This window comes from Polypterus senegalus, chromosome 1 (assembly GCF_016835505.1).
Source record: "Polypterus senegalus isolate Bchr_013 chromosome 1, ASM1683550v1, whole genome shotgun sequence".
NCBI lineage: Eukaryota > Metazoa > Chordata > Cladistia > Polypteriformes > Polypteridae > Polypterus > Polypterus senegalus.
In genome coordinates, this window is record NC_053154.1 from 126,853,288 (window position 1) to 126,878,532 (window position 25,245).

Here is a 25,245-nt window from a genome sequence, read left to right on the forward strand (position 1 = left end):
ATGGCGTTAGTGAATGGTCTGGAAGATGGACAGATGGATGGCTGCAATGAAAAATCAAGAGCACCTGTGATTGTTGGACAGACCAATTCCTCTCCGGTAGTAGGATTCACAACATCTATTGGTCCTTTAAACATTCCAGCGGTGAGAAAGTCTTCTTTATTTCCAATTAATACAATAGATAATATTATATCATATATGCTTTCCTGCCAATGCCTTATTTGATTTACTATACTAGTATGTTCTGTTTGTTTTTTGTTTGTTTCACTGCAGGTCAGTCATGCTGCCAGCTGTGCCTGCCTCAGTAATAAAAATCTCTATCCCACGTTTTTCAGGACAACACCAACTGATTATTATCAAAGCAGAGCTTTGGTGCAATTAGTAAAACATTTTGGTTGGACGTGGGTCGGAGCAATAAGAAGTGATACTGATTATGGCAACTCTGGTATGGCCACATTTGAGCAAACTGCTCAGAATGAGGGAGTTTGCATTGAATATTCGGAGGCCATTTACAGAACATATCCAAAGGAAAAGTTTATTAAGATTGCAGATATCATTAAAAAGTCAACTTCAAAAGTGATTGTAGCTTTTGTTTCTTTCAGTGATCTGGAATATCTTCTGAATGAATTATTTAATCAGAATGTAACTGGACATCAGTGGATTGGTACTCAGTCTTGGATTTCAGCCAAAAACCCCACAATTGTAAAATACTACAAACTGTTGAATGGAGCTATTGGGACTGCCATTAGTACTGCAGTGATCCCAGGTCTGCATGAATTTTTACTGAATGTTCGCCCGTCTATGGTTCCTGGCAACACTGGCATGAATAGTTTCTGGGAATTTTTATTTAACTGCTCTTTGTCTAAACAGACCAATGCAAAACTTTCTGCTTGTACAGGATCTGAGAGTTTACATAATATAAGAAATCAGTATGATGATTTAATAAACAATGAATATTCCTCTAATGTATATAAGGCAGTCTATGCGGTAGCATATTCACTGCATAATTTGTTATCATGCCAGAATGAAAAAAGACCTGCTACCAATGGGACATGCTCTGTCAAAATGCCAATTGACCCATCACAGGTAACTAAAGCTGTCTTTCCTACAAACAGAAATGAGAGAAAATAAAAGAATTACATTTCAGCATACCATTTATGTTCTTGCAGGTGCTGAATTACCTGAAATATGTAAATTTTTCAACCAGCTATGGGGAAAATTTTTACTTTAATGCAAATGGAGATCCAGCAGCAAAAGGCAAAGCATATGATTTGGTAAACTGGCAGCTCAATGGAGATGGCATGATTGAATTTGTAACAGTTGGTGAATATTATGCATTTTTATCTGAGGGGACATTTGTGATAAATTATGACAATATTGTCTGGGCTGGCTCCAAAAGGAATGAGGTAAGGCTTTAATTATTTTGCAATAGAAATAATATTTTAGTATGTTTATTAATACAATCTTTAAAAAATCAAAACAAACTAGCACTAAGCTTATTTTTCTTTAAACAAGCTAGTCTTTTTTTCCATCACATGATTTTTGTGGAACACTAGTTAAAGCAAGAGAACACCCAAGCCTGTTTGAACAACACATCTTTTATCTTTACTTATGATTCTATTCCTGGGTAGATGTACAACTTAATAAACTTTTTCTTTAGGTGCCCAAGTCTGTGTGCAGTGAGAGCTGCCGTCCGGGCACTCGTAAGGCTGTGCAGAAAGGAAGACCTATTTGCTGCTTTGATTGCATACCTTGTGCTGAAGGGGAAATCAGCAACAAATCTGGTATGTCATTGCTGTACACATTTATATTCAGATGAATCAATAACTCAAAGTTAACCTCTCTAAACTGGCCTGGTATGAGTGGTGGTATGTGTGTGTTGAGTATGAGTAAGTGAGTGTGGAGTGTGTGCTTGTGACCCCTGTGACCTAATGACATTTAGTTAAAAATTACGTTTGGCTTGTTTCTCTTGCTGCCCAAATTGGCTCCAAAATGAGTTAATAAATTTAAAAATATAAAACATAAATGTAATAAAATGTGGGGGTTAGCACCCAGTGTTGCCAGAACAGGGCCAGTCCAAACAACCATGGACTAGGTTAAGCATTTTTCATAACAGATTTATGGAATGAATATGCTTCTCTGTACAGTAATCCCTCGCTATATCGCGCTTCGACTTTCGCGGCTTTACTCTATCGCGGATTTTAAATGTAAGCATATCTAAATATATATCACGGATTTTTCGCTGGTTCGCGAATTTCTGCGGACAATGGGTCTTTTAATTTACGGTACATGCTTCCTCAGTTTGTTTGCCCAGTTGATTTCATACAAGGGACACTATTGGTGGATTGCTTAGAAGCTACCCAATCAGAGCACGCATTACATATTAACTAAAACTCCTCAATGCTATAAGATATGCTTCCTGCGCGGTGCTCGATTGTTTGCTTGTCTCTGCCTCTATCTCACCCTCTCTGACATTCTCTGCGCCTGACGGAGGGGCTGTGAGCAGAGGTGCTGTTTGCACAGAAGCTGTTTGCCTAGTGGATACGGACGCACCTCTAAGAAATGCCGCTTTATCGAGGTGCTTCCAAAAGCACACTTATTGATTTTTTGATTGTTTGCTTTAATCTCGCTCTCGCACTCTCTCTTTGACGTTCTCTGCGCCTGACGGAGGAGATGCGAGCAGAGGTGCTGTTTGCACAGAAGCTGTTTGCCTAGTGGATATGGACGCACCTCTAAGAAATGCCGCTTTATCGAGGTGCTTCCAAAAGCACACTTATTGATTTTTTGATTGTTTGCTTTAATCTCGCACTTGCTCTCTCTCTCTGACGTTCTCTGCGCCTGACGGAGGAGATGAGAGCAGAGGGGCGGTTTGCACAGAGGCTGTTTGCTTAGAAGATACTGACGCTCCTCTAAAAAATGCTGCTTTATTGCGGTGCTTCGCCAAACTTAAAAGCGTACATATTGATTTTTTGATTGTTTGCTTTTCTTTGTGAGCGCTCACTCTCTCTCTCTCTGAAATTCTCTGCTCCTGAAGAGAAGAATATATATTTGCATTCTTTTAATTGTGAGAAAGAACTGTCATCTCTGTCTTGTCATGGAGCACAGTTTAAACTTTTGAGTAAAGGGTGTTATTTCATGTCTAGAGGGCTCTAATAATGTTAACAGTGTGGGAGAGTTTATAAGGGCTTAAAATATATACAATAACTATACAAACATATGGTTTCTACTTCACGGATTTTCATCTATCGCGGGGGGTTCTGGAACGCAACCCCCGCGATGGAGGAGGGATTACTGTATCCATTTTCTAACCAGAGCTTCAAAAAAGTCTCAAGCACTGCAGCTTACTTAATATCCCAACCATTAATTGTAATTTATAATTAATTTAGAATTTAAGGGGTATAATTGTAACTGGAGAATAAGTATAACATTAACCTATTCAAAAATGCCAATTTTCAATCTGGCAGAAGATATCAGAGCATTCAAACCAGTTCTGCCAGGTACCTACAAAAGCATCTACCCCTTAACTGTACAAACTCTGTGCTGTCCCAGCCCCCCAGTCCAAGATCTGTTCCTAGTAGTCTTTCTATAGTCAGGATATCTGTTACTACTGTTGTCTCTATTATTAGTTGTTATTACTTTTAGTTGCATTATTATTTGTTATCTCATTTATTACTGTCTATTTTAATTTTTTACTATCTACTCTTCTACCTATTAATTATTCACTTATCTATTAGTATACCATACAATACCATTTTCTATGCCCACTTAATGCTGAGCAGGGTCACAGTAGACTGGAGGCTATCCTAGACTAGGGTGCTAGGCAGGTACAAGTCCCCGGTCATCGCAAGCTAAACACACACACAAACACACAAACACACACACACGCACATAGAGTAGGGCCAGTTTAATGTTGCCAATGTGCCTAACCTGCATGTCTTTGGACAGTGGGATGAAGCCAGATCACCTTAACGAAACCAACTCAGACATGACGAGAACATGCAAACTTCAGGCAGACAGACCTTGGTCTCCTTACTGCAAGGCAGCAGCCCTGCCACTGCACCACCTCTGTTAGTACAATACAATTTAGCAGAGCATTGTATAACAGTTTTTTTAAATTATTAATATTATTTAACTTTCACTGGTCCTGAGTTATGTTATATATGCTCTGTTTGTGTACATACTGTACTGCAGTCCTTCTTATTTAGTGCCACTATGTACTGCAACATTATGAATGGATGACATGACAATAAAGACACTTATCTGAAAACTGTTGAAACCAAACCAGTGTTGCTTATGGAAGAAAAATAATAATAATCTAAGTTCACTTATTGTAGTACATAAAACTCACTACTTGCTTCAACAGCTAACATACTCTTCATTCCACTGTCAGCAGAAATGTACATAGAAAAAGCAACTAAGAAAATAAATAAATGAAGATTTTAATGTCCATGTTGTTTTCTGTATGTTTCAATCAAACATCTACTTCTGTGTTCAACATTTAATTGTATATTTTAAAACAAGGTTGCTGATATGCTGTTAAACTGAAATGTATGACTTTTTTGTTATTACAGATTCTACTGACTGCTTGAAGTGTTCATTGGAGTACAAAGCGAATAAACAAAAAGACCAGTGTATTTTAAAGGATATTGAATTCTTGTCATTTGAAGAAAACATGGGGATATTGCTTGTTTCATTAGCACTGCTGGGAGCTTTTCTTACAATTTCTATAGCATTTGTCTTTTACCTAAAGAGAGACACACCAATTGTTAAAGCAAATAACTCAGAATTAAGTTTCCTTCTCCTGTTTTCATTAACACTTTGCTTCCTGTGTTCTCTTACTTTCATTGGTCAACCCACTGAGTGGTCTTGTATGCTGCGCCATACAGCCTTTGGCATCACATTTGTTTTGTGCATATCGTGTGTTCTTGGAAAAACTATAGTGGTGTTAATGGCCTTCAGAGCCACACTGCCAGGTAATGATATCATGAAGTGGTTTGGAGCCACGCAGCAACGATTAAGTGTTTGCATGTTCACATTTATACAAGTTATAATATGTACACTTTGGTTAATGGTGTCACCTCCCTTCCCCAACAAAAATACACATTTTACAGAAATACTTATTTTAGAGTGTGATGTTGGATCAGTAACAGCATTTTATGCAGTTTTAGGTTATATAGGCTTTCTTGCTGCATTGTGCTTTGTTCTGGCATTTCTGGCTCGAACGCTTCCAGACAACTTCAATGAAGCCAAATTTATCACATTTAGCATTCTGATATTCTGTGCTGTTTGGATCACTTTTATTCCTGCATACATTAGCTCACCAGGGAAGTACACTGTAGCTGTAGAAATATTTGCAATTCTTGCTTCCAGTTTTGCTTTGTTATTTTGTATTTTTTTACCTAAGTGTTACATTATTTTATTTAAACCAGAGATGAATACAAAGAAAAATCTAATGGGTAAGGTAAAGTCAAAGTAACATCATCTCAGTATTAAAAAACAACAAACACTGAGATAGCTTAGAAGGCCATCTGTACAGTCATCCATTTTTACTCCCAATATTTTCCATTACATTGTGTCAGAGAGAAAGAATTTAAATCAAATACAGCAGGATTTGGCAGGGAAATCAAGTTATCCTTTTGCCTGACTGTACTCATGTTCACACTTAGGTTTGCTTGATGGGGCTGAATGATCTTGTTAACAAAACTGTTGTAATGTTCATACAGAGTCGGTTTCGAGTCGCCATTTGGCCTAATGTACATGAGAAATCCCACGCAGGCAAGCAGGAAACTGAGCAAACAATTTCAATGGCAAAAATCTTTGCTTTGCACAAATACTTTTCACATTGCAATGAAATAGTTTTGCATCTTTTGAATCTGATTTGAAATTACACTCCTCATACAATATAGTGATTTATAATTTAATTTGATAATTTGTTGCATTTAAAATATATCATAACTAATGCTATATTGTAAAAATTGTGGAATGAAAGTTTGAGCTACATGTTTGTTTGTTTTTCTGCCTGTCCCTTATTTTAAAGTCCTTTTTTTGGCATAATAACATTCTTTGGTAACCTGCCAATAGTATTCATTAAAATCATGTTTTGAATTTTACATTGGTGTTTATTTCATCTGAAAAAGTTACGCTTGAAATCTAGCAACATGACAAAGAAAAGCTGAAATTACATTTTGATCAGTATGAAGTGAACTATCAATCTAAAAAAGTAAAGAATCTGCTACAAAATATCTGAGCAAATCTATGCAAATTGCTTAATTAATATGCCCAATAGCTGAAATGTCACTTCACCTTTACAATGTCCTACCTTCAATCCAAGTTCTTTTTAAGAAAACTCCAAGTCTTGGTTGTAACACCACATTAGGTATCTTTTTGTTTAGCCATTCATTTTGATAAAATTTAGCAGTGTTTTAAAATAATATCAACAAGATCAGTAATTTTGTAAATACTTTTTGGTGTACATGCAGGTTGATGGGGAAATTCCAGGGAGGCAGGTACAATACATGGCAGTGATAAGGCTCTTTAGTGATCTAAAATAAAGGTAAATCTAATTTATCAGGCTTGTCTCACACCTAAGCAGTGCGGAAAGATGTATCTGTCCATGACAGCAGTATGGACATCTGCACAAAACCCCTTCCAGTCATACAGGCCATTCATTATTTAACTAAAATGTTGAACCCTCAATTATTAAAGAGGTTAAGGCCTGATAAGGCACGCAGAAGATGGCAATAGGGCAGGTAGCAAATCAGGACTGTGATTCCTCTTTGTAACAAGGAGCTAAAGTATTGTCTTAGAAATCTAGTTCTTTAATGTAACTTGAAGGATGAGGGGAGTAAGGACACTAAAGGTTATTACATGTCATTGTCCCAATTATAGAGACACAACTGAACCTGAAAATGACTCCAAGGCTAATACTCAAGTCAACTTGGCAGAGTTTTTTGATGATTGTATATAGCATGGAACTGACCTCTCTGTACTATTCTGTCCTCTGCATCTCATGGAGTTAAAAAGAAATACCAACATGCAGCAACATGTGGTCACTGGCCAAGATTGGAAAAAAAAAAAAACGCGTCACTGAATACAACCGCATGAAGGTATGCAAATGAATATAATGTTGCATTAGTGCAACAAAATTTTCCAAAATGTACAATACAGGTCATAAAATGAATTATTCCAAATGTCATATATACCTAAGTCTCTCTGTTTTTGCGGCTTTGACATCATGGATCAGAAGGTGCATACTAAATTCAGCGTGAGCAGGAACACTCAAGATTAAAACTGAAACAAAAAAATTAACATCCGCAGTCATTCTTAGTCACGCACACCACTAACATCCACATGTACAGTTTTCCCCGTGCCAGTCTTGTTTGCGCACAAGATCTGACATGGTTTTCAAATAAAGAGGGGGTATAACAAAACAAGTTTGTTTATTATACCATGTCTTTATCTGAAAATGGCGTCAGATCCGGGGGGGGTTGTAGGAGTATGCAGGAGCTTGAACATGAGAGAATAAAAACTGAAAAAAACCCTGCTAACTTTGACGTATTTTACATACTCAAGTGTATGTTTTTATTGTATGCTATTAACAATAAGAGCAGCTAACTACTCAAAATGGTAAATCTGGGAAGCAGCCGATATCGAAACCACGACCTCTTGATTAGAAGGCAGCAATTCTTAGCATTGATCCACACAAGCTGTCGTATCAACCGTCTACTGTAACCTGCTTTCTTTTTTTCTTCGGTAAAAATTCTTGAATAAAAGTGCACTTGTTTTGTTATACTGTACTTATACCTTATGTGAAAATGTTTATTTTATATTTGTATTTCAGGCTTCACATATTATACATTCCATGTCTACATTTTGTGAATTATTACTAAAACATGAAAAACATTTCTGTGTTAGCGCCGTTTTTACATAGATTGTTGTTGACACGGAACACATATGAAATGTAAGTATTCCAAATGACGATGTACTTTTTTTACCCTATAAAGCTCCAGCACTTTACTCAAAGATAAACACTGAGCACTGAGAAACTTCTTTGCAAATTGAACTGCAGTGGTGGGCGGGGGGATAGGATACCAGGCAGCTGCTGCTTATCAGCACATTTACAGGACAAAAGTTGCTGACGGAGAGGTGAGAAAGCATTTAAGGTGGGCCAGATTTACGAGTTTTCTCGTAGGCTCTGGTAAATATTGATTTATTAAATAGAGACAACTTGACAGGATATAAACAAAAGCAAACATACGGTACAAGGAACCCAACCCTCCCATTTTAAAAAAATGGAGCCTAATGGTAATAGGACAGGGAGCAAGCCTATAGTTACAGAGATTTGGGACAGCCTTACATGACTATTTTTATCCTTTTCTTCTGATCTTTAGTAGCTTATTTTCCTTTAGTGAAAAGCCATTTTTTGGAAAATTTGAACTCACTGACTTTATTTTGTGTATAGGTTTGTCACAGTAGTGTCCTCTTGTGTTTACAACATGAAGAAACCAACAAGAATTCTACTGTACCATTCAAGGTGTGAATGATTAGAGACTGTCTATTGATATTTGTAAAACTACCATTGCTTTTATTTATTTAATGATGAATAATCAACTCCTCTAAACTACAGTGCAATACTGCATATTACTGACTGAATTATTATGAAATTAATCAAGGTTTATTTATAAACTGAATCACATTTCTCAAACTGTTACAATCACAAGTGTCATTACAAAACAAACAAGAAAATCTTATGTGTGCAGCACAGTGGAATTTGGTAATAAAATATTCGTCATTATCATCATCATCACTATCACAGTGAATCGCTTCAAATCTTTTTCCTCCACTCTTCACAATTCCAGGTGTTCTTTGGCATAAGACCCATTCATTACATATCATCTGACACTGCCTCCAACCATGTCCTTCTCAGCTTCCTTCTTAGCCTCATCCCCTTTACCTCCATCTTGGTGTACCATTTCATCAAATCATCCTATGCCTTTTGCTCTTCATGCTTAAACCTCTTCTTTTTTAACAGGAAAACATTATAGGACCACACTTTATTATGTGGAATGAATCTGAAAAACCCTGTCTTGTGGAAAAAAAGTATATAATCCTTACCCAATTGTGTTGGCAGTTGGGGCATAATGAAATAAGTAATGTTTTTAATGAATGTAAATCTCCTGAAATACAGTTGGATTGTGGGAGGCAATTGGAACACTGTGGGGAAATCCATACAAACATGAGGAGAACATGCAAACGCCATGCAAGGAGCAATGGATGTGAATCGTTGTCTCCTTATTCTGTGGAAGCAGTACTGCCAGTGTGCCATCATACCACCAAGTATAGTATATTCCATACATATATAAATATGATACATAGGCAGACCTCAAGTTATCACCAAGTTCTATTCCTGCTGATGTTTATAACCCAGCTTTGTAAGTATGTCAGAACTTGCAGTGACAAGGTCAATTAATTTAAATATTTACAAAAATGTATAATGCTTTAATTACTTATTTTACAGAAAAATGTTTCAATTTTATTTTTATTAAATAATCGTGAAGCAATGTTACTGCACTTTAAATCACAAAATACAAATAATTTAAACTAAAATTAAACAGAATGTGCAGTATGTTGACTTTATGCTTAAAAATTATAGTTTTTGATAATGGTACAGTTACAAAGTATAATTTTGGCAAGAAAACCCACCACTAGTTGATAATTGATCCCTCAGCAGAGATGTGCTGAGATAACAGAACATTATCACCCACACTGGCATATACAGGACTCTGGGAATTTCAAACAGAGGGTTCTGTTTCTTATCAACTATGCAGACAGCTGTTTATGTACCTCCTTGCCTGCAACAGAGCATCCTGATGGTTATATTAATTAACGTGTGCTTCCTTGCGGAGGAATCATAGAGCGTCACTTCTCCTCCCAAGCAGCAAATTTTCCTTGAGATAGCATATCTAGGATTTGTAGTTAGGGGATTGCAAGCAGTACTCCAGCTAAACACCCAGTTGCTAATCAAGCTATTTATCTGTGTCTGAGCAAATTATATAAGGTATACCATTATTCCACAGTTTTAAATGAAAGCTAATATGTATTCTGTGTCAAAACTAGTTTGCTTCCTTTGAAAGTTGATAATACAACTAATATCACATATTCTCAATCCATCCATTTTCATTTGTGGGTCAAGGTTGCGGGGGCAGCAGTCTGAGCAAAGATGTCAAGACATCCTTTTCCCCAACCACCTCTTCCATCTCCATGGGGGTATGAGATACCAAGGCATTCTCCAACCAGCTGTGAGATATAATCTCTCTAGCATGTCCTGGGTCTGCACCGAGGTCTAAATATATTGCTGTTTCTTTCACTCTTTTGGACAAAAATAAACTAGCACATCATTTTATAAGTAATAACAACAAAGCCAATCCCCAAACTTTTCTGTTAAATTAATATTTAAAAATTCACTGTACATTTTACTTAAACAACTATCTAAATAAAACTATGAACTTTTCAAAAATAATAAATGTTCATTTTAGTGTGGTTTCTGATGCTGTCTATGGGAGATTAACATTAGAATTATCAAAACGAAAAAACTCGTAAACCTGGCCCACCTTAAATCCGTTCACCGCTTCTTCATTCAGCGTCTTTTGTCTTGTAAATGTGTTGATAAGCCCAAGCAGTAAACAGCATGCTGTCCCATCCTCCCACCACCACAAAAACGGCAAAAACCTCTCCCAGCTCAAGCCTTGTTTATCAGGGAGTGAGGTAGAACCTAGAGCTGTATAGGCTAAAAAAATATCGTTATTTGGAACACATGCATTTCCATGTGTGTTCTGTGTCTACAAAGATCTATGTAACTACCTAAAAGACAAACCTTTTTCATGTTTTACTGCTAACAACAAAATTTTGACATGAAGTGTATAATGTGTGAAGACTGAAGTCCAAATGTCAAATAAGCACTTTCACAAAAGGTACAAATTTAACAGAACAAGTTCGCTTTTATTCAAGACTATAACCAAAGAAAAAGAAATTGGGTTAATGTGGTTTGTTGTCACGACTTATTTGGTAGTACAGCGGTAAGAACTGCTGACTCCTATTCCGGGTTCCAGCTTTCCTGCGTCCCAAAATAAACGCTGTGAGTAGTGAGCTGCTCTTATTGTTACTATTATACAGTAAAATCATATAGTACATTTGATTTGAGTCTGTAACAACTACAAAAGTAGTGTTTTTAAAAGAATTTCAAGATGTAGAAAACAGTATTCAGCAGCTCCTCACATGTCAAAGGAAACTGAAAGAAAAGAAAGTTTGCCAACTGTTCTAAACACTTCTACTACCTCATTTTCTTGTACTGTTTATGAGTTGATGATACTGTGCTGTGAACTGTTTCTTATTTATTGTACTGAACTATTAAGCAGATCTGAAAAAGCAAAGAACCACCTTCAGTTCACCACAATTTCCCAGCCTGTCTTGTTTTATGCATTAATCTCTCCTACTATCTTGATTGACAGTCAAGTTGTATACATAATTGGCAACTCTATTGTTCAAAACTTGAACTTTCTGGCTTTTAATCACAAAACGTTTATATCTTGCTTCCCTGGTGCCAGTGTTATTGCCATTCAAGGAAGGCCTTGTCAGTTTTCAAAAACCGTCAGTCCAGAGACATAGACACCGTTATTAGGAGTCAGAAGTGCTGAAAAAGGACCTCATGTCACTTGTTCAAGACGTTAAGGAGTGGATCCCCAACTGCTAAACTCTTCATCTCCAGGGCACTGCCAAGGTTACAGCAGACTTCTATCCCTAAACAAGTGGCACAGATCCTTCTGTGAGTGATATGAAGCTGGCTTCAATGATAACTAGGAACTCTTCTGGGAGGGACCACACTTCTACAGATTAGATAGACTGCATCTCAGGAGGTTTAACGTTAGGGTCCTCTCAGCAAGCATGACAACGTTAAACACAATATTTCTGACTATCTTTTATTATTCATGACCACAGATGTGAAAGGTTTAATAAGTATACAATGAGATAACCTAAAGAGGTGCACTATATATGCCTATAATTGCAAATTATGGATTCACTAAAAAGCACAGATGGTTCGGCATTAATGCAAGTAACTTAACAATTATCTCTACTTGTGCTGCAGTTCCTGCAGAGCCACCTCCATCTGAAACCCATAATATGGCACTGATCAATATAAAAGCATTTTTAAATCATTTTTTATTCTATGTGAAGTGTGGTTTGGTAATGATGGATAAGCAGTATATGCTGTGTCAGCACTGCCAAACTTTAATTTTACTCAGTTTGTGAAGGAAAAAATGTGGTGGCTTAGCTTGTTTCTTGAGCCATTTAAACTGAACCAAAGCAAGCCTCAACAGTTTTACATCTTTTGAGTATCTTGCTATTGCTTTTAAACAACTATGACATTCCTTTTCCTACCGGTAAATTATAATGCCTCATTTATGAATGAATTCTTGGATTTCTGTCTGTTATAATAACTCTATATGACAATCTCCTACTAGCAGGTGGTTTCAACTTTCATGTAGATCATAGATGCAAAAGCTACAAAATTTATGGAACTTTTAAAAGCTTTTGAACTTACTCAACATATCACCTAATTGACGTAAAAAGTGGGCCATATATTAGATGTGGTCATCTCCTGTGGCTTAGAACTGATGTGATTCAGGTACTGGATATTGCTATGTTCAATAGATAGATAGATAGATAGAGAGAACTTTATTTATCCCCGGGGGAAATTATTATTTATTTATTAGGACTAAAGAGAAGCACATTTTTTCTATACCACAGCTACCTCTTCCTTTTCTAACATTATAAACAATCAACCTTACTGAGGTACCTACTCTAATATACCCAGCAACATAAATACTAAGGTCGACACTTTTAATGCAAAACTTGAGGCAGTGGCCAATGTACAGTAGTATCCCCTAAAAAGCATATGAAAAAAATCAAACACAGCTGTAATATCCTGGAAGACTTAAGCAGTTTGAAAACTTAAAAGGGAATGCCATACAATTGAGTGTAAATGGAGAAAAATTAAATTAACAATTCACTATGAAATGGTAAAGGATCACATTAACAAATATAATATTTTAGTTTGGTCTTGAGATATTTCTATTTCTCCAAAACTATGAGTAATAGTTCAGGAAATCCATTAATCTTCTTTACAACAATTGACTATCGTTTGCACCCAACTCAACCTGTGCAAAGTGTGTTTAAACCATCATTGGCTTAATGTGAGGCTTTCTATACTACAGACCTTAAACACAAACCCAGCTGAACCTCAATATAGCCAGTAATTAAGTTCATTTACACTGATACAGATATGTGCAGCCTTTTCTTTGGGGTGTTTTCTGTGGCACTACAAGTTAACATGGCAACAGGTTACTTGCAGAAAGCCTTTTTTGTATATTTTATTTTAAAGTACGCTATTTCATTATCATATAGCATTTGATATTTCAATATATTTCAAATTCATTGGTGAAAATGGCATTATCTACTAGCAACTGCATTGCCAATTGATGAAGTTATACTGAAATATCTCTTGAAAACATGTGGTTACCATTTATTGTTAACACAGATATTTTTAAATAAACAAAGTAAATTAAATAGCATCTGGTTATGATCTCCAAAGATTTGACATCCTAATTTACCAGGGGAATTAATGCTTCAATGAAAAGAAATGTTAGTTTTTACATAGTATGATGAAAAGAAAATCTGCTGTGCAAAACAAACTCCATATATAAACAGAGTAACTTAGAGTCAAGGCTCACATAAAAATGTTATTAGCATTTGTAGTCTTAATTGCATTTTCATCAAAGGCACAAGAGCCTTTCTGTAAAAAGTGGAAAAAAACAGAACTACCTGCTTTTTCGAAAGATGGAGATTTAATCATTGGTGGAATATTTTCCTTGCATGATAGTCCCATAGATGTCAATCTTACATACACAGAAATTCCAGAAGAATCAAAATGCAAAACGTAAGTTAACCCATGTATTCATACATTTACTTGCAATAGATATCATTGAACATTTTAGCTTTCTATTCAGAATAGAACTAATTTTTATTATAAAAAAAACTCTAAGTGAAATGTGTAAAGACAACTAGTACAACTAGAAGAATGCTTGATAAAAATTGGTGCATTACAGGTAGTCGTCAAGTTAAAACTATGTTACATAATATGGACTGGCATATGCATATTATGTATAACACTGTATAATACTGTATAATAAGTCCCTTAAGTCATATTGCTTGTTTTATATCCTTTTTATCATCTTTCTTAGCACATTGTGTGGATTTTCTATCTTTTTTTTTGTAGAGCACTTTTTATTTTACTTCCAGTGTTCATTGTGTTAGCTGTGAGAGAAGGATTTGTACCGGCAGAGTTTGAGTGCTGCAGCAAACACAGGTTACAATGGCATAACTTAAACTCACATGCGATCGCATTTGCTTTCTTTCCTCCCTCATACTGCTTGATCACCTTTATTTTTGTCTTGAGATAAATTGCCTTTTTTTCCTGAAATTGTAAGACAAATGTACTTACCTTAATGTAGTCTAAACTGCAGCAAGTAATAAACTGAGATTGAGATTAAAGTGTCATGACACATGGAGCTGGTGTAGCAGATACGTTGTAGTAGTCGTAAGTCGAAGGGTCGTTAACACCCATAGGTTGTAAGTCAACGACTACCTGAACTTCCACATACAGTAATTTTATTAGAATTGTATTTGTAAACCATAATGACTAATATAATGTCTGCCACATTTATATATTATTGCTATTATGCCTAATTCAAAAGTATTTTTGATATCTTATATATATTTAATAAATAGTCTATTAAATGATTAAATGTAAATATAATCATACTTTAATGCAAACTGTTTAAAAATGTCATTTTTGCTTTGCATTTAGAAAAACTACTAATTTAACATGTTTTATAGACTAAACTTCAGAGAACTTCAGTGTGCACAAAGTATGATTTTTGCAATTGAACAAATTAACAATCAGACAGACATACTGCCAGGGGTAACCCTAGGCTACAAGGTTTATGATTCCTGCAGAGATGTTCGGTTGGCTCTTAAAATGGCAATGGCTTTAGTGAGTGGGTTAGAAGAAGGACAAAGTGACAACAAGCCCTGTGGTAAGCCTTCTAATGTTCTTGCTATTATTGGACAGCCAAATTCATCTCCGGTTATAGGATTCACAACAGCTCTTGGTCCATTTAATATACCTGCGGTAAGAATGTTAAAATATTTATATTTAAATGTTGATTAATAAATCCAATTTCTTCACATCAGTGGCATTAAAGTAAATTCTATCTATCTATCTATCTATCTATCTATCTATCTATCTATCTATCTATCTATCTATCTATCTATTAACTCATTCATTTTTCAAACCAGGATTTTTTTATTGTACAACTATGTGTGATCACATTTGAGTTACAGATTAATGTGTATTTTTTGTGTATAAGGAAACTCTACTGAAAAAATGAAAAGAAATAAAGTAAAGAAAGTTAAGAAAAGACTCCAGGCCCTCATTAATGCATAAAGTCATATATATAATCAGTATATATAATCAGTAATATAATTGTTTTTAAGTTGAAAGTAAAGAAGTAATGCATAGTGATTCAGTGAAACAACTTGCATGTTATGGTGCAAACACATATTAGATGATTTCATTTATAGCTTCCTTTTATTTTTCCATGATGTATGTCCCTCTATTGCATTTATCAACATAAACACACCAGGGCATCTCCACATGAGGTTTACTGATCACAGTCCACTGAGATAGAGCCAGGACACATTAAAGGGGTCTCTCAGTCACCCAAAGAATTTATTAAGAAGAACTGGAGACTATGTTTGGTGATAGGAAAGTCTGAACTGCTCTTGTCAGCTTGTTATGAACATGAACCTCACCAAAACAAATTGGCTTAATATAACATTAATATTGAATGCATGTGAGATTTCAGCTTCCTCCTAAATGTCCTACAACTTTATAAAAATATATTTAGATGGCAAGATATGCCCAAACATTTACCATTAAATAGCTCCTTGCTTTTAGAATGAACCTAGCAGTCTGTATAATTAGTATACCGTTAAAGTACCCATTTTATTTTAAAATATTATGATTTTTTTTAAGAAAAATGTTGTTTTGCTAGGACGGCACGGTGGCACAGTGGTAGCGCTGCTGCCTTGCAGTTAGGAGACCTGAGACCTGCATGTTCTCCCGTGTCTGCGTTTCATGGCTCGGTTTCCTCCCACAGTCCAAAGACATGCAGGTTAGGTGGATTGGCGATTCTAAATTGGCCCTAGTGTGGTTCCTGCGGGGGGTTGGCACCCTGCCCAGGATTGGTTCCTGCCCTGTGTTGGCTGGGATTGGCTCCAGCAGACCCTCGTGACCCTGTGTTCAGATTCAGCGGGTTGGAGCATGGATGGATGGGTTATTTTGCTATGCATGTGTGAAAATACATTTGGAATACTGTAATACCAAAAAGCAGGAGCACATTCAGCAGTAGAGCTACAAATTGACATTATACCATAATGATCACTTGAAAATAACACATTTCCATTCTTTTTACTTTGCTTTATGTTTTTGTGCAGATCAGTCATGGTGCCAGCTGTGCCTGCCTTAGCAATAAAAATCTCTATCCCACTTTCTTCAGGACTATACCAAGTGATTACTATCAAAGCAAAGCTCTGGTACAGCTTGTAAAACATTTTGGTTGGACATGGGTTGGTGCTTTGAGGAGTGATACAGATTATGGTAACTACGGCATGGCCACATTTCTGCAGATGGCCCAGCAAGAGGGAATTTGCATTGAGTACTCAGAAGCTGTTTACAGAACTTACCCAAGACAGAAATTTCTTAAAATTGTAGATATCATAAAAAGATCAACTTCGAAAGTGATTGTAGCTTTTGTTTCTTTCAGTGATTTAGAATATCTTCTTAATGAACTATTCAGCCAAAATGTTACAGGATATCAATGGATTGGTACAGAGTCATGGATATCAGCCAGAAATCCAGCATATATGAAATACTATAAACTTTTGAATGGTGCTATCGGAACATCACTTAGAGGTTCAGTTATATCTGGTTTGAAAGATTTTTTAGTAAATGTTTGTCCATCAGATATTCCTGGGAATACTGGCATGAATGAATTCTGGGAATTTCTCTTCAACTGCACCCTTTCTAAACAAGATAATGTAGTCATGCTTCCTAAATGTAAAGAATCAGAAGATTTAAAAGAAGTGAACACTCCATACACAGATTTGTCAAATAATGGTTTTTGTACTAATGCATATAAAGCCACCTATGCTGTAGCATATGCCCTACATAACCTACTGGGATGTCATCGTTTGGAAACAACACTTACTAACAAACCATGTGCTGAAAATATGATGATCGAACCGCAACAGGTAAACTATATGTATCCCTGAATTGTGCATTTCAGTTTTCAGTTGGTTTGAAGCAATTTCTTTTCACTAAACTATATTCACATATCCCCCATCAATCCTTTTAAATTTGTTTAAAATCACAGGGGGTGGGATGTATCTGGGCAACACTAAAACAGAATGGTTTGCCAGTCCATTGCAACGAGGGTACACTCCTGCACAGACCCACAATTACATATTGTGGGCAATATGAAGTCTCCATTAAACACTACAGTATGAATTTTACATATTTCTTCAATATGAACTATCCAGAATTGTTCTTTTTTCTTATAGGTGTTGTATTATTTGAAAAATGTGACCTTCACAACAAATGATGGGGATAACTTTTACTTTGATGAAAATGGTGATCCTGCATCAAAAGGCAAAACATACGACTTAATAAACTGGCAGCTAAATAAAGAAGGCATGATAGAATTTGTAACTGTTGGAGCACATTATGCATTTTTGTCAAATCGACAACAATTCATATTTGATTATGACAGCATTGTTTGGGCTGGGACAACGAAACAGGTGAAAAGCATCTGTAAAATAATTCAAATTACTGTACATTAGGACTCTAGTCACAAAATAAATGCATTTTACTATATATGTGATACATGGTATAGATTTTCTCAAAAATGTTACCACTGTTGATGAAGCTTACCTGGAAAGTGGTGTTGTGTGAGATTATATTCTAAATAACAGTTTTATTAAAAGTTTGTATTATTTATGTTATTTATACCTGATATCACCAGGCACTATAAAGTAGAGAAAAAAAAATCAATCAGCTGTTTTTGCATCACTATTAAAAACAATCTTCTTTTCTTTCTTCTAATAAAAAATGTAAATATATTGAGCAGATTTTCACCAACATTATCCATTGTATTGAAGGTGCCCAAGTCAGTGTGCAGTGAAAGCTGTCAACCCGGCACTCGAAAAGCAGTTCGAAAAGGCCAGCCTGCTTGTTGCTTTGACTGCATACCATGTGCAGAAGGGGAAATGAGCAACTCAACAGGTGTGTGAAAATAAATGTGAACACAGAAAACAAACGGCCCAAAATATAAATATAGCTGTTACCACTCTCTGTAGTATTGAATTCTAGTGCAAAATCTATCGAACCTTTAGACATTATGAAAGAACATTTCCACTAAACTGGTAGAATACAAAATTCAGTGATTTTTAAGCACTGAGTTTCAACAATTTTAAGTAGAAACTGATTTTCCTAAATTCTATTTTAAGGTTCAATATTTGATATGAACAATTAGGCATATTACCATACATTGAAAATAGGTAAATGAAGGTAACAGTATGGTGAAATGTCTTATAAATATGCTTGCTTCTGACAAATTGATATGGGCATATTCAGACTTTGTTAAGATAATCTGCTGTTTTTAGAAACTGTACAAAAAAATGCAGCTAAATCTTACTTCTGAGGAATAAAATGCTATGCGGTAATAATATGTATAATATTAATTACATTCAATTTGGTATCATGATACACAGGGTACTACTTTTGCCAAATAGTTTTGCAACTTGGATCAAACTCCTGTGAATGTTTGTATGGTCTTTACATTCTTCCTGTGCTCATCTGGGTATTGCAATTTTCTCCGACATTTCAAAGGCACGTATATTGATTGTTGACTAAACTGGATCTGTGTGCATGCATATATCTTTTAGCAGGCTGACACACTATCCATTGTTGATTCCAGCCTTGAGCTGAGACTCTGTGACTATAAAATTAAATAAACAGGTTTGGAAAAGACTTTAACTCAAATTTTAAAAAGCAAAAAATATTAAATGAACCGAAAAGTCAACAGAGTGTTATGCAAGGTTCAGAATGTGGCATTTACAACTTTAAATTACTTTACTGAGTGAAATTAATTGTATTTGTTCTCATTTTTCAGTTCCTATTTTTGGTTGCATTTGACCAACTAAATTAATTAAACTTGATGTATGTTTTAAATCCATGAAAATAAAAAAAGTGTTCACCTTTTTGTTTCAGATTCTACTGATTGTTTGAAGTGTCCAATGGAGTACAAAGCAAATAAACAAAAAGACCAGTGCATTTTAAAGGATATTGAATTCTTGTCATTTGAAGAAAACATGGGGATATTGCTTGTTACATTAGCATTGCTGGGAGCTTTTCTTACAATTGCTATTACATTTGTCTTTTACCTTAGGAGAGACACACCTATTGTTAAAGCAAATAACTCAGAATTAAGTTTTCTTCTCCTCTTTTCGTTAACACTTTGCTTCCTGTGTTCTCTTACTTTCATTGGTCGGCCCACAGAGTGGTCTTGTATGCTGCGCCACACAGCATTTGGCATCACATTTGTGTTGTGCATATCGTGTGTACTTGGAAAAACTATTGTGGTTTTAATGGCCTTTAGGGCCACTCTGCCAGGTAATGATATCATGAAGTGGTTTGGAGCGACGCAGCAAAGATTAAGTGTTTGCACTTTGACGCTCATTCAGGTGGTAATATGTCTGTTTTGGCTATTGATGTCCCCTCCATTTCCCAACAGAAACTTAAAGCACTACTCAGAAATCATCATATTAGAATGTGACCTTGGATCAACAACAGCATTTTACGCAGTTCTAGGATACATTGGACTGCTTGCTGCATTATGCTTTGTTCTCGCTTTTCTGGCTCGAAAACTGCCAGACAATTTCAATGAAGCAAAATTCATCACATTCAGCATCCTGATATTTTGTGCCGTGTGGATTACTTTTATACCAGCATACATCAGCTCTCCTGGGAAATATACAGTGGCAGTAGAGATATTTGCAATTTTAGCCTCCAGTTTTGGTTTGCTTTTCTGCATTTTTATCCCTAAGTGCTTTGTTATTTTGTTTAAGCCAGAACAAAATACTAAGAAACATTTAATGGGTAAAATGGCATCAAAATCACTTTAATAAAGAATATCCACTTGTTTTACAAATTATTTAAAAGGAATTCTCTTAAAGATAATCTTACTGGTAAATTAATGGCAATGTTCATAATTTTCCGTTTAACAATATTTATATTTAATATGTGGAAAGGTGTATATTACAGCATTGTTGTCTATAATATTAATAAAACAGATGCAAGAAAAAGGATCTTTATATCAAGGAAATCATTCGATGTGTGCATTTTGTATTTCAAAGCCACGTAATCAGAAATATGCAACATCCAAGCATCTATTTTCATACCAGTGGATTCTGCGTTTAAAAAGATGCCAGTCCATCACATGAAAAATTGCATATACAGTATACTGAAACTCATTCTGTTCATGGTTTAACTTAACACTATGTACTAGAATTTGCAATAAGAATACATGAGCTTTCTGTACCAAAAATTTCTGGGGCAGTCCAATTGCAACATATAATGAGGCAGGCTTTTCAAATTTCCCGTAAACACATTTGCACATGTCCACTCCACAAACTGTAAATAAATATGTGAAAAATGGGATTTTATTTTTGATGTGACTAGTTCTGAGTTTCAGTGGCACCAGTAATCAAACTTAAAAACACTTTTGGAACAGCTTTTTAAAATAATTTTAAAAAGCGTTAAGAACCACTTCTTGGGTCTTTCTTTTGAGACACTGGAGCTAAGTTAAGATAATCAGACACATTACTCCTCTAAGATCAACAATCTAAGATTCCATGCTTTCCTGTGTTCCCTTTGAAGACATCAGAACAGTCACACCTATGAAGATGGAAGCATAAGCCAGAGCATCTGCATTAGCATTTCAGTAACCTTTTTGATGCTCAAACCTGAAGTGATGCTTTGGGTTCAATAAAGCCCTTGTAAAACTTCATGCATTGTAGTTTGATTACTGAGATTGTTTAGTAACTAAATTGTCACTTCAGCAAATAGCAATGGAACTGGTAAAGGTTTATTGTGTTAACTAGGAATTAGAATTTCTAAAAATTTAAATGAAAACACCTGCGGTGGGCTGGCGCCCTGCCCAGGGTTTGTTTCCTGCCTTGGACCCTGTGTTGGCTGGGTTTGGCTCCAGCAGACCACAGTGACCCTGTAGTTAGGATATAGCGGATTGGATAATGGATGGATTGATGGAAAATAAAAACAATTTTAAATTCACACTAACAAAAAAACACTTTCCCAAAGTCAAAACCGAAAGTCCTAAAATATTTATATTTGTTTTGAAACACCAATGTTTTTGATTCTGGTATTTTATTTTTGCAAAGCTTAGATATGAGTGAGATCACTTTGCCATTTTTTGTTGCAATGTGCAATGCTATCGCAGGTCAAGCCAAACAGCAGGGTCCAGGCTCCAGTACTTGCTTCTTTCTGAAAGCTGCAGCGAGTGCAACAAGTACTGCATGCTCTGTTTCTTGTTTCCTGCATGCAGGCCTCGAGGCTTTATTTATTGCTTTAACAGAAGCTAAAGAAACACTGTTGTTAAAAATTCTTACATACTCGTGCTACTCAAAATGCAACATGTTGTCATTCTCCAATGCTGTGATTCATTTTTTACTGCATTTCAACAGTGATTATTGCAAAATAGTAACATAACATTACATTTTCATACTGTATAATACTTCTCATTAAATTTGTAAAAATTAGACTGTGTTATATTGCACTTTATTGTCACTTTTTTGTTCTACTGAACAATGTCCACTTTGCCTAAGAGTGTAAATTCAAAGGAAAAAAAAATCACAGAATGTCTTGAAACATTTCAGCACACATGCAGACAAATCCATTGCTCTATGGCATTACAATCCTAGATTTTTATGTCTATATTAAATTGAATTTGTATTCTGTGCTTAATTTACATTAATTTTCCATAACATGGTCTGAGTAGTGTTACAGTTACACTTTGCCACAGTTCACTCTGAATGCCTAGGCACAGACAAGGTAACGCAAATACAGAACAAAACTCAATCTAGTGCAACAGTTTTCTCAAATAGAAATATTTGCTGCTTTAAAGTGGATGGATTTTTTAAGTGGTAAGTTTTAATGCTTTTTCATTCACCTAAGAACCCTGGTACCCTTCAGTCCCATTGTAAGCTGCAAGAACACACTACAAAGATGAAATCTAAGCAAGTGAAAAAATATTTATATAATAATGTTAAATCATGTTTTCCTTCTTGTAAGAATTATTGACAAAAAATTTGTATTTATGATTATTTAGCTTACTTTAAGAAATCTTATCAAGTAAAATTTGCTTATCCCATTGGCATCTTTTTTTGCTAAATAAAAGCAAAATCACTCCCTTTTAAAGTTTTTTGTCTAGTTTTTGAATATGTGTTTTTTGTAGTGCAGACAAGGTACTTTTAAAATTGAAAAAAAAAAAAAACTTAACTTTAGAATGCAATTTTATGTGGCAAATTAATAAATACAATGATTGTAAATATATAACTTCAACTTGAAATATACCAAATTTATCCTTTAAAGGATAAGATCTTAATGAATGAGTTGTGCCAAATATTTATAGAAATCTCAGGCAATGGTGTTATTGTTCGTGTGAGCCACTTTTTATCCACTACAGGGAAGGCACCCTGCAGGTGGCCAAGACCCTTGGGAAGAGGGCATTCCTTTTCCTATTAAGAGTGAGGTGTCTCATATGCCAGTCCAAACCTTAAAGTTCTTCCTTTTAAATGTCAGAGGGTGTAATATAGCCTCATATGTTTTAATGTCCCCATGGACACAGTGGATATTCATTTTGTCTGTGGTCTTATAAGGGGTCTGTCGGAGCAAGTCACAGTGGATTGTGCAGAGGTCGCTACCAGAGTCCAACAGGGCTAAGAATTCCCGTTCAGCTAATGTAATAGAGAGTTTAAAATTATCCTCCTTTAACATCTTGGCGGAAACCTGCGCGCCGCATACCTGGGCCAGGGCGGTGGTCATGGTTTGCACAGGTGTGAGAGGGAACTCCCGAGGCAGATGTTCAGGTTGATCACAGCGAAAGCAGATGCGTTCACTGCCCACTATGGGCTTCCTACAATGGCATCTTCCACCCGTGGTGTTGGTGACCCTAGAAGTCTGTGCCGGTTGGATTGAAGTTGGGGTCAAGCTTGTGTGGCCCCATTGTTTCCAGGTGGCTTGTGTGCCCTCCAGTCTCTGCCTCAGGTCTAGCAGCAAGATGATGTTCCATAGCATTTCATCCCAAAGTCTTCCATATGTCCTTCATAGGACTACGTCAATAGTGAGCTTCTTCACAATGTGCTCGTAAGTGTCTCTGCAGATCCAGCTGTAAATCAGTCCTGGATTTGTCTTTGTATAGGGCAGTCCAGATCAATATGCCACAGACAAAGCTGGCACCCCTTGACCACGGGACTCACGGATGTACGGAGGAGGATCTGTTTCTTTAGGAAGTCATAATCATCGAGTCTATTGGGAGGGAGGTTTTGCATGACCTGTAGGGCCTCCCTGGTTGAAAACATGGCCACAATAGCTTTTGAGGCTCCCCTGCCCCAGCACATCAGTGTTGCCATGCACTTGAAGCACAACAGGAAACACTCTGGGTCATCCCAGGGAGCCGTCTTCACCAGCACATCCCTGGGGAGCATGAAGACTGGAGCGCCCACAGGAGCCTCATTTTGCTTCTCTGGTAATAGGATATCATATGCCTCTTGGTGTTCCATTGGTGCAAGACCCCACTTCTGGTACCATGTGACGCGTGAGTTGCTGTCTTGCATCCCATACTCTCATTACTTTAGCTAAAACAGCTTTATTCAACTTGAAACAGAAACAGCAGGGTTATTTATTGCCGCTGGAAATACCACTCTCCTATTCACAGACACAGCAAACGGTCAAAGTTGGGGCCAGGTCAATGGCCATGTTATACTACTCCCTGCATTTCTAATGTCCTTTGCATCACCCATCAGCAACAGGCGCTTATATCATGACCGTGATCGGCTTGTACTCGTTTCTGCAGCACTATGGTGCCTTGGTGACAGACAAGCGTCCCTCCACAGACGTGGAAATCGTGCTTAAGCATCTCATCCTGTGGGTTGGCAAAAAAGATCAGAAACCTTGCTATATATATATATATATATATATACTGTATATATATATATATATATATGTATATATATACAGTATATATATGTGTGTGTGTGTGTATATGTATGCCTCCATAAAATGGAAAGTTGACTCACTCACTTATTCAGTTACTATTCAACAAAATTCTGTTTCCTGTTTAAGAAATAAACAGAAATTTGACAAAGTAGTACTTCTAGGGCACTAGGTACACACTGATAGTAAATTTCAGTATATCAGTATTTAGTGGTAAAGAGCCACCCTACAATAAAAAAAAAATGTGAAATTGCTTTCAATGATTTCATTGCAATTTGGTGACATTATAAAAAAAATAATGGTAATACTTTTTCCAGTACATTTCAATTACAGTTCTATGGTGAGTTTTCTATTTTAAGGCACCCTGTTTTTCTTCTGCTCAGCAAAGACAGGTTGCCAGTTGAACGCTGCCAGCACAACAGCACCACTTGCCAATAGCGTGGACGGATAAATGAATAAGTGGGGATGTTTTGACAAGGGAAGAGAAATGGGATGGTACGTTGTGTGACCTATGAAGTGGAATAATTCACTGAAGTTGAAGCAAGATGTGGATACACATTCGGTGTGAAATACACCTTAATAAGTCCTTCTGCCAGGAAGGGACAGAGAAATACTGGGGGAGTTGGATTTTCCCATGACAATTATAGCAGCCGACAGCACTAGTGCAGCTCAGAAGAGAGAGAGGGGATGAACACTGCACACAATGCATAACACCAAGAAGGATCGATGAAGCCTGCTTTGATTTATTATACCCATAACTCCATGCATGAAATCTTCAG

At 36.2% G+C, this 25,245-nt stretch overlaps 2 protein-coding genes across 2 annotated transcripts; both read left to right on the forward strand.

The window, feature by feature from the left end:
- Positions 1-5,419, forward strand: LOC120534590 (extracellular calcium-sensing receptor-like; the record flags this gene model as incomplete). The annotated part of the gene is made up of 5 exons (XM_039762216.1): positions 1-141; positions 271-1,083; positions 1,167-1,403; positions 1,658-1,781; positions 4,569-5,419. Coding segments are annotated over exons 1-5 (2,166 nt in total), but the record flags the coding sequence as incomplete, so codon positions are not given.
- A 9,549-nt stretch (positions 5,420-14,968) lies between these two features.
- Positions 14,969-20,358, forward strand: LOC120518356 (extracellular calcium-sensing receptor-like). Its single transcript, XM_039741127.1, has 5 exons — positions 14,969-15,244; positions 16,612-17,427; positions 17,737-17,973; positions 18,334-18,457; positions 19,445-20,358. Exons 1-5 carry the CDS (start codon positions 14,984-14,986, stop codon positions 20,356-20,358), a joined length of 2,352 nt encoding a protein of 783 aa, XP_039597061.1. The 5' UTR covers positions 14,969-14,983.
- Positions 20,359-25,245: the final 4,887 nt, after the last annotated feature.